General features: G+C 36.0%; 2 protein-coding genes across 2 annotated transcripts in view; one reads left to right on the top strand and one right to left on the bottom strand.

Annotated features, from left to right (window-relative positions):
• Window positions 1–2,599, bottom strand: part of RAD1 (RAD1 checkpoint DNA exonuclease) — a 7,199-nt gene extending 4,600 nt beyond the window's left edge. The window contains exons 1-3 of the mRNA XM_012640535.1: window positions 2,121–2,599; window positions 1,395–1,662; window positions 395–503 (exon numbers count right to left, since the gene is read on the bottom strand). Of these exons, the coding sequence (XP_012495989.1) occupies window positions 395–503; window positions 1,395–1,592 (307 nt within the window). The 5' untranslated portion in view covers window positions 1,593–1,662; window positions 2,121–2,599. The remainder of the gene's footprint in view (window positions 1–394; window positions 504–1,394; window positions 1,663–2,120) is intronic.
• Window positions 2,083–10,123, top strand: BRIX1 (BRX1, biogenesis of ribosomes). Its single transcript, XM_012640534.1, has 10 exons — window positions 2,083–2,599; window positions 4,269–4,380; window positions 5,283–5,326; window positions 7,204–7,274; window positions 7,535–7,584; window positions 7,687–7,760; window positions 7,919–7,969; window positions 8,091–8,192; window positions 9,292–9,420; window positions 9,670–10,123. The coding sequence occupies exons 1-10, from the start codon at window positions 2,441–2,443 to the stop codon at window positions 9,937–9,939; spliced, it is 1,062 nt and encodes a 353-aa protein (XP_012495988.1). The 5' UTR covers window positions 2,083–2,440; the 3' UTR covers window positions 9,940–10,123.
• The last annotated feature ends 476 nt before the right edge of the window (window positions 10,124–10,599 follow it).

The following is a 10,599-nucleotide window of genomic DNA, read 5'->3' as shown; positions in this document are numbered from 1 at the left end:
AGTCAGGACATCTGGCTTCTGTTTTTCTCTGGCACTAACTAGCCGTGTAATTCTGGACAAGTTGGGGAAAAGAAGCAATTAAAACATATTTCACAATGTTAAAGATATTTAAGACATGTCCAAAGTATTCTTTTGGCCAGTTCAAATTTAAAATCCCAAAAGCCTTGTAAATTAAAAAAAGAAAGATGACTGTAAATACTTATACAAATAGGAAAGGAACTATAAACACATTTTCAGTTGATATTGTGAAACATCAGAATCCATGATTTTGATCATCGAAGAATGAATTGGCAATTTTCTAAAGAAATGTTTATATTCCAAATAATGTCCTGTATTTTTCTGACCATTCTGTTCAATGCGTTTATGTCTTTAGAATGACAATAAAATGGTTTACCTGGCATAGGGTTTGATCCAAAAATAGATAAACAGTCTAAAAGGACAGTTAAATTAATTCGAAAAGTAACAGACTCTTCCTGAACTGTAAACTCTTGAAATATTCCAGCCTACAAAAAAAGTAAACATGAAAATGTAGTTAGATATATTAAAGAATTAAACTAATATATATGGTTCTAGATTTCACTTTATGTTTTAAAATAACAATATTGTTTTAACCCCGTGAGAATAATTTCTAATTACCAACCAAAACATCTTAGTTTTATACATTGTAACGACACTACTGAAAAGTTGAAGGTGTAACAGTGAGTTAAGCCCCATGCAAAACTTTGTTAAGGATACTCATCTCCATTCCTGGATCTGAAACGATTCCCCACGTGACTTTCCCATGTCCTTTTTGTGCCCATCATTACCACTAAGGCCACTTGGAAAATAGACACGGAATTTTATAATGCATGCGTGATATTAGTTTTCAATTTCTTTTGAGGACAAGAACCATGTCTTATTTATCCCTCCATTCCTGAGGTCATACGGTGCACTTAGGTGTTGAAAAAAATGCGAATTAAAAGCAAAAGTACTTTTTAATAACAGGGAGGTAGGTATAACACAGTGATGAAGAGCATATGTTCTGGAAACAAACTTTCTGGGTTTTCATCCCACTTCAGCCATTTACCTGTTATTAGACTGCTGGCAAATCACATTATGCCCCGTTTCTACATGTGTAAAAATGGGAATACCGACAGAAGGACTATTGTGAAGATGAAATAAGTTAAACTCTCAGAGGAATGCCTAGCCTATAGTTTAGCTTAATAAACTTTAGTCAACATTATTATTAACCATTATCTCTGTAAAACAAAATGGGAAAAGAATCTGTTACCAGGAGAGAAAAGAATTCACATAATGATATTTTGCTAACTTAAATTGCTTCTAAAATCTTCAGAATTCGTTAAACGAACAAAGAACATCACATGTCACAGGCTTAAAGGTGCCTACTTCCATACCTGAATAAAAGCATTTGCTTGCACACACTTTGCATTTTCCACGGTAACTTTGATTCCATTTTTAGTAGCGAAACACGTGGCGTGTTCTCGGAAATGAATAGCTTTCAAGATAGTGGAGAGATTCCTAACGTTGTCCAGGCTGGCCACTAAGCTGTACTGATCATTCTCATCTTGGATACGCTGGGTTAGGAGGGGCATCGTCCACTGCACATTCGGTCCTGAGGGGTGCTCCCGGGCCCAACACCTGCTCCCACGGATCACGAAACACCTGACAAGATTGGACAATAAAACCCCCGTCAATGCCGACGAGCTCCGGCGACCTCAACCTGCGCTGCGGCGGTGTTAATGGGCCTGGGCGTTAAACTCGGCTGACCAGGCCAACCCCACCTCTATCACTTAACTGTCTCTGTCACTTTGGGGAAAATTACTTATCTCTCAGCTATGGTTTCCTCGTTTTCAGTATGGAGACAGCAATATGTGAAAAGCTGTGAATGAAAATACACAACTGACACGGTAGTTCCGCTCATGTCAAACTACTCGTGTCAAACAGGAGCTACCACTCCGCACAGTCTGTGCGGAGCCGCCCCGCGCCACCAACCTAGCCTCTAACACAGCAGGCGATGCGGGGCGGGCCCTGACGCCTCGGAAGGTCCTCTAAGAGTCACCGGCCCGTCCGCAGGGCATCATACGCTTACTAGTGCCGGGACCCCGGTGAGGAAACCCTACCTTTGCGGTGGGGTCCGGACGCCGGAGAGTCTTTCCCAGCCCAGTCCCTGGGGAGGTGACCTGCAGTTACAGGGAAACCGCGGGGGAAGTGAGCGGCTCCCGCCACTCTTTTCAGATCAGCCCTCCTCCTCTGCCACCGTCACCACAGAGCTGGAGGAAGCTGGGAGAACCGCACAAGCAGCACCATGAGACCGGAAGGAGGCACCATAGAGCTGGAGGAGGACCAGAGAGCGAGTGCATAGAGCCGCGCCATAGAGATCGGAAGGAGGAACGAGCGGCACAGCCGGAAAAAAGACCACGCGCGAAGGTGGTGAGGCAAGATGGCGGCAACCAAGAGGAGGCGGCGTGGAGACCTTGCGGTTCAGGCCAAGAAGCCAAAAAGAAACGAAGATGATGCCGGGCCGCTAGCTAAGCGGCACGTTATCGCAGAAGAAGTGGAGGAAGAAGAGAGAGACCGTATCCCAGGCCCCGTTTGCAAGGTAGAAGGGGCTACTTTTGGTGTACTCTTGCGGAGGCAGCTCCAGGCTCGTTTCCTGGGGCTACCTACTTGACTACAGCTCTGCTAATTTCAGAGTAGCCCGGGTGTGACCAGAGATCGTTCTTAGCAGTTCTCCCTGCTGGACTAGGCACAGTGTTGACGTCTAAGCCTCGTGCACGTGGGCGCCCTCTTGGAGGCGACGAACTCACAGGGAAGTGACTTTAGGGGGTACTCAACTCCAGACTGAAATTAAGAATTCATATAAGTTGATGGTTTTTATTCGAAAGAACACAAGTTGTTGGAGTTAAGTTCTTATGCTAGACAGAATAGGGTGGATTCTGTTCAAGGATGGCCTTGTGCTTTATTAGTTTCTGTGTCCCTTGCGCTTAGCGTAATACTTCTTGCAGGTAGCAGGTGATAAGTAAATTGCCCCGAGTGGTGTGATGGCAAGCTCTAGGAAAGGAGTGAGCTCTGACGAGTGGAAGATAAATGTATTCCACGCTCTTTTCTCATCTGCAAATTAAGAGGAAGAAAATATTTGCTTTTTGTGAACAATAATCTGGACTAGTGGATTTCCAGTAAAGAGCAGTGTTTTTACTCTGAAAAGCTAGAAAGAAATATGATAGTATATATATATATATATATATATATATAAACTGAGTCATACTTTGATACATTCTGTGGAAATGCAGGAGATAAAGATTACTTTTACTCTAGGATAGTAAGGTAAGGAATTATTAAGGACTTAGCCTTCAAGCTGGATCTCAAAGGAAGGATCGAATTTTGTTGTTCAAAAGTGAGAGGGAACAATCTAAGGGAGAGAAAAAACCTATGAAAAGCACTGAAGTGGGGAAATGCTGAAAATCTAAAAAATAGAGCCAGATTGGATTAGTGTAGGGTTGATTTGGGGCAATGTAAAAATGAAAATGTATTTTAGAATCTAATGTTAAAGCTCTGTCATTCTGGACTTTGTTTAGAAAACTGGGAAATAAGCTTGTGATTGAAGCAGTGCTTCAAAAAGATTAAGCTGTTGATAGTCTGCCATAGGTATTGGAGGAGCTCATGTCTGGAAAGGCTGGCCACTTAGGAGATTTGCAGTTGATATAAGGCTACAAATAAGCACAGTGTGAATTAAAAAGGATTAAAAATTGTTGCAAAGAGAAGTTGATAGCATTTAGTTTTATGATATGGGAGAATAAGGGCAAATGGAAGAGTCAAAAGTCTGGGGGACTAAAGTGATAGTGCCAGCATCAAAAAAAAAAGAAATAGCAAGGAAATTTGCCAGATTTAAGGTATAAAATAATGTTTAGTATTACAGAGTTGATTTGAAGTGTTTGTCAAATGCTTGGATTATTAGGGCTGGAGAGAGTTCGTTACCTTTCTGTAGACTTGACAGTTGAAGCTGTGGGAATGATTATGAAATCTCTGTCATGAGAGAACAGAAGTTTAAAAAGAGGGCTAAGAAAGAATGTTCAGGATTGAGAGGAGGAATTGGGGAGATTGAAGATGAAAAACAAAAAAGGAAGAAACCAGGGAGGGCATTTCTTGGGGGCAGGTATGGTCAGCGAATGTTGCTGAGAGATGGAATTAAAGGGGTCAGGATTGAACCTTAAAAAACAAACAAGATAGGTCCAGTATGAGATTTTAAAATCTTTTAACATTTTCTTTAGGGCAAGTGGAAAAATAAGGAACGGATTCTCATCTTTTCTTCCAGAGGAATAAATTTCAGAACAAGACATTTAATGCAGGACTTGAGAATGTTGATGCCTCATTCTAAAGCAGGTACCTTTAATATCATATTTTTAGAATTTGCATTTATAAACTTGCTTGTTTATATATTTAAAATTATTTATTTACTCTTTATTTGTTCAATCTTGTCAGCTAAAGAACTATGATACCTCAGAAATTCATCCTTCCAAATGCCAGTTTTTCCAGTTAGCATTTTGTTGGAACTTCTTTACAGAATTCATTAGATATTTTCTTTACTTTTTAAAACAGATATTCTAATATTATTGAAACTTTTTTTTCTTTTTTAATAGACTTTATTGAGGTATAATTTATATACAGAAATGTTTTCTGCAATTTAAATGTGTATACACCGTTTTGATCAACACCCAGCTTGAGATATTGAACATATTGAAACATTTCTTGAAGGTCCAGGAATGTCTTCATTATAGTGCTCTCAGGTTATGATAGGTGGGATGAGATGGTTTGTCCTTCTGAATGATTCCTGACTGCCATGTATTGCTTTCTGAGCTTTTTTTTTTTTTTTAACTTTTTATTAAAAAATTAGTGGATTTGGGATAAGATTTGAAGCACCTTTAAATTGGGCTCAGCCTATTTCTGAATACCAAGCTTTTTGTTTAGTTTTGTTTTTTAGGCAGTGGTTTACCTTCAGGCAAGTGAAGAATGTCTGGTCTTAAGAATAGAATGGTCGCAGTGTGCCATTATACAGCTGTTGTTGTGCCTGTGTTGGGAAATGCTTTAGGTTTTAATTCTAGATAATAACTTAGTTCTTTATACCAGTGCCTCTCAAACTGGGGTCTAATCATTTTGAAAATTAATAATGAAATCTCCTTTAAATGAAGAGTATAAAAACCTTAAAACTAATTTCTAGATAGCATATGTGATTTGATTGAAGTAACTTTGAAATTGCCTTTCATTTACTTTTTTTTTTTTTATAGATACTAAAATGGATCGTAAAGATAAGTTATTTGTGATTAATGAGGTAATTTTAGAACACTCACTGTCTGTATTCACCATTTAGTGCTTTGGTGTATATTATTTCCCAATCATTTCCATGTCTTGTCTCAACAAGCATATTGAAATTTCCTGAGGAGACAAGGATTATATCTCATTTTGTTCGCCCATAATGTCTGGTATTGTGCTAAATTCATTTAGGTACTGATAAAAAATAATCAACATATAAAATAAAATATAAAGCCCATTAAATACATATGGAAAACCCACATTGTAAAAAGCATTTTTTCAATATTAAAAGTGATGCATGTGGTATTTGCTCTTAAGGTATTACAAACTGGTAATAGGTTACATTTTCAAAGTAATTGAAGATATTAAACTACATTTAAAGCAAATTTTTCAAAACTTAGAAGAATTGTTTTTAAGATAATCTTCTTTTCACTATTAGGAAGGCTTCGTTTATTCATTCATTTAGCACAAATTTTGTTTTGTTTTTTTGGAGACTGGGTCTTTCTGTATCACCCAGGCTATAGTGCTGAAGCATCATCATAGCTCATTGCAAACTCAAACTCCCGGTCTCAAGTGATCCTTCTGCCTCAGCCTCCTGAGTATCTGGGACTACAGGCTCATGGCACCACACCTGGCTAATTTTTCAATTTTTTTTTTGTAGGGACGGAGTCTCCGTCTTGCTCAGGCTGGTCTCAAACACCTGGCTTCCCAGAGTGCTAGGATTATAGGTCTGATCCACCGTGCCTGGCATTTTGCACAAATTTTTGAACCTCTGCTGTAACGTGGCATAAATCTGCATGCTGCGGAAAGAGTGTTTAACGGAACAACGTTCCCGTCATTACGGAGCTTACATCCTAATGAGGAAGACAGGCCATAAGCAAGATTTATAATTTCAAGTGAACATAGGAGTAATAAAGCAGGGTTTTCAACAACTGAAGCTAGACTAGATGGGCCTTTTCCAAAGAGATGATATTCAACTTAATATTTGAGCAGAGACTTAAGTGAAAGATAAATGGGGTGGAAGAGTAATCTAGCTAGAGAAAATGGCAAGGCCCAGAAGTGGTGTGAACTTTCCATTTTTGTGTTTATTCTAAGACCAGTAAGAAACAAAAGCTTGGACCTAAGATTTTTTTTTTAAAGTTGTTAGGTTTAAAGTCTCAAATAGTTTACAGTGTATGAATACTATGTTAGTTAGAGTTTAAGAATAGTAAAGTAATACCAGACTTGAGTCTTAATGTTTTTGTATATTCTCATGTGACTTTGTAAACCTTCAAGACATTGAAGGTTAATTCAACTTGAATTAGGTTTTATATACTTGTACTTTTCACCAGTCCCTTAGTGATTTTACAGAACCAAATTATCAGAAATGATAGTATAAATAAGGAAGAAAATCTTAAATTTTGTAATCTTAAAACCAAAAAGCTAAAAAGTTAAAAATTAAAGTACCCATTATAAAGGATGTTTTTAGTTCCGTAAGGACTGTATTTTCATAAGATGGGTTACGAAGAATTTACATAAGCTTAATTGTGGTATGCCTTATACCTAGGGCATCTGTTTTCAGTCTTTGTAGTGTGGACATGGAACTGGGGACAAAAGAAGAGGTTCTCAGTAGTCAGAAATGAGATCAATTACTTCAAAAATGCTAGGCCAAAAAGAATAGGGTAGATACTGCCACCAAAGAGGCACACAGAGCATCTAGTTTACCTTGGGTTGAATACCTAAGAGGAACTTTAAATGTTTCTTTCAATGAATAAATAAATTTACCCTGATTTATTTAGACCATTGTAGCCTATTAATCTGCTTAAGTATTTTTGGGTGACTCTAGATATTAATTGCGTTTAATTTAGTTCTCATTTATGTTATCTACTTCATTTTCTTATACTTTGCTTCATTTAGGTCTGTGAAATGAAAAACTGTAATAAATGTATCTATTTTGAAGCTAAGAAAAAACAGGATCTCTATATGTGGTAAGAGAATGTATTAAGATTTGGGTTGAACTCATTTATTTAAGTGGTTTATTCTTTGTACCTCTTAGATTATAGACCCTTTTTAGTCTTTATGTAAAAGGGCAAAGAATGAAACTCATTTGATTTCACAAAACTTGATACCTTTAAAGAAAATTAAACATGAATATTATAAGCATATTATGATGCCTTTTTATGTAGGTGGTAAGCATTTACTAGATTCTAAATTCTAATTACTTGAAAAAGCTTTTTTCATATTTTAGGCTTTCAAATTCACCTCATGGACCATCTGCTAAATTCCTTGTTCAAAATAGTAAGTTGACTCAATTTTAAATTTTTTAATGAGAAAATTAAAAATAATCTTTTGGAATAGTTCTGCCAAAGTTACAACTCTTTTTTTAAATTATTTTTCTAGTTCATACCCTCGCTGAACTAAAGATGACTGGAAACTGTTTGAAAGGTTCTCGACCCCTTTTGTCTTTTGACCCTGTAAGTTTCTCATACCGTATTATGAGATCTACCTCTTTCCCAGTATGATTGATTTTTTTTTTGTGGATATAGTTGTATAATTCAACTCAGCTAACATTAAAAAACATAGTTTTAAACAAGCTACTGTTGTAAATAATACGTTCATTTTATTTTTACAGGCTTTTGATGAATTACCACATTATGCTTTATTAAAAGAACTCTTAATTCAGGTAAATATCATTTCTAGAAAGTATTTTTAGTAATACGTGTCTTCCTTTGCACTTGTTATCTAGAACATCCATGATATGTCTTGGAATAAGGAACTAATGTATACTTTTTTTTTTTAATTAGATCTTTAGTACACCACGTTATCATCCCAAAAGCCAACCGTTTGTGGACCATGTATTTACTTTCACCATTTTGGATAATAGAATATGGTTTCGGAACTTTCAGGTGAACTTAATTTTTAATTATAACTTAAAATAAGGACATACAGGGTTTGTAGACACAGAAGATATCTATCATTTTGTTTTAGATAGCTTCCTTTTCCCTACAAGACTTGCTGCAGGTAACTGTGTACTTTCTCATACCTTAAGTGGTCTATACTTCTTTTCATGGCTGTCAGTTGATATGGAGTATGAGTTTCCTAACAAGCCACTGTATATTTCACTTTATAAAAAAAAAAATTAGTATGAGGTAATTGAGTTAAAATTTGTGCTAAGTGCTGTAAAGGATACAGTAAAATATAAGGTTCTCTCCAAAAGGTTAAAATCCACCATGGGGGTTAAGACTTAGAAAAACATAGCACGTAAGAAGGTATTCAGTGACAGCTATTAGATGAGTCATACAGTGACTCAGTCAGGAGAAGAGATAATTCTAGAAACCCTTGGCAGGATAAGTCTGCAGAAAGATGGAGAGATGAAAGGAAACAGCAAGAACAAAATTTCAAACAGCATGTGACATAAACTGGGCTCTTTTCTATGTTTTATACTGAATACCGTGCAGTGTGAGTTAAGCATATCCCCTTCTTAACCTGTGAGGGCAGACATACCTGAACTAACAGTTAATATTTGTAGTTCAGAAGTTGCCTCTTAATTCCATAATCAGTAGCTGTTAAATAAATTTGACCATATATCCTATTTGTATGCCTTTTAATCTAAGTTAGTTAGATTTATAAAAACAATTTATGGGTCAATTTAAGTTTCAAAGGGTTCCCGTAGTATGCTTTCATACAGTTTGTTAATGATGGTGGCAATTTTAAAAACCACAGTTTTTCAAGAATACATGCACTGTGAAAAACAAGATATGAACCACATTCAAAGTGGTCAATTTTAAAAGAACACACTGAAAAAATACATTTTCCCATGACAACTTTCTGTAACTAATAATAGACTTCTGAAAATATTGATGATTTGGCACTTGCCAAGTTTCACCTCTATCTTGATTTTACTAATTATCAATTCTTTAAACAAGTTTGTAAAGAAGTTAAAGCCAGTATACCTTTTAGGAATAGTATTTCCAAACCAAAATGAAACTTTACTTTTTATTAAAGATCATAGAAGAAGATGCTGCTCTTGTAGAAATAGGACCTCGTTTTGTATTAAATCTCATAAAGATTTTCCAAGGGAGTTTTGGAGGACCAACTTTATATGAAAATCCTCACTACCAGTCACCAAACATGGTAAGCTGTTTTTGTTGTTCATTGGTCTTCAATGTACTAGGACCCTTTGGCCAAAATAATTCTGTGAAGTATTAATAATTACTGTGTTATTACCTGGAAAACTTAATTTGGTCTTTGCTGCATACAGACCTCAAATTATTACTTTTTTTTCATGACAGTAAAGGTATATAAGGCTCATAAGTGAATGTCTTTGCTTTATATAAAATGTTTATTTTTATTTTAAAAGCATCCAATCTTTTTTGTTTCTAGCATCGACGTGTCATAAGGTCCATGACAGCTGCAAAATACAAAGAGAAACAGCAAGTGAAAGAGGTGCAGAAACTCAGAAAGAAAGAACAAAAGACACTTGTTCCACATGATCCCACTGCAGATGTTTTTGTTATACCAGCTGAGGAAAAACCGATAGAAATACAGTGGGTAAAACCAGAGCCAAAAGTCGATTTGAAAGCAAGAAAGAAAAGGATTTACAAAAGGCAAAGAAAAATGAAACAGAGGATGGGCAGTGGGAAAGCAAAATGAATCAATGAATAACTAATTTGTTTTTCAGTTATTTTGTATTTATTCTGTATTCAGTGTGTAAATACTTTTATTATCATCTTGCACTATCTTAACGTGTAATTAGTGTGGCATTCAAAAGAAAGAAAACTTAAAATCTTAAAATCAATGATTATCTTTTTCTAAATAAAATATCACCAGAACTCAATTTCTGATTTTCTTTTCAAAATTTGTTTGGTATTACTAAAAACTTTTATTACTAAAGATTTAGGCCTGTTGTCTTGGATTAGAATTTTTGGTTTAGCAAAGCTGAAATGCAGACAGATTTATTGGGTCATTATTACCTGTAAAAACAACATTAGGCACTTTGGGAGTGTAGTTTGTGGATGGTAAAGAAGGGGTAGACTGGTAGAAAGGAAAACAGCTTACTGAGCTTTGACTCCCTGAGTCACCAGTTAATGAAGCCATGGAAAACCAGCCTCTGATCTTATCTCACCTCAAAAAAGAATACATTAAAATTCTTAGGTTTTGAGAATCAAATGAGTTAATGCCTGTGCTGAAAGTATTTTGTAAATTACAAGTTTATTTTCGAAGCAGTGAGTATAGATTAAAAATAGTAAAAGGAGGAAAAATAGGACAGTGGTGAAATAATGTCAATCAGTAAAAAAATTTTTTTCAGTTAGG

Source organism: Propithecus coquereli, unplaced genomic scaffold, assembly GCF_000956105.1.
Source record: "Propithecus coquereli isolate 6110/MARCELLA unplaced genomic scaffold, Pcoq_1.0 Scaffold154, whole genome shotgun sequence".
Taxonomy (NCBI): domain Eukaryota; kingdom Metazoa; phylum Chordata; class Mammalia; order Primates; family Indriidae; genus Propithecus; species Propithecus coquereli.
Note: the sequence above shows the minus strand (reverse complement) of the source record. Positions and strands in the feature narration are given on the sequence as shown.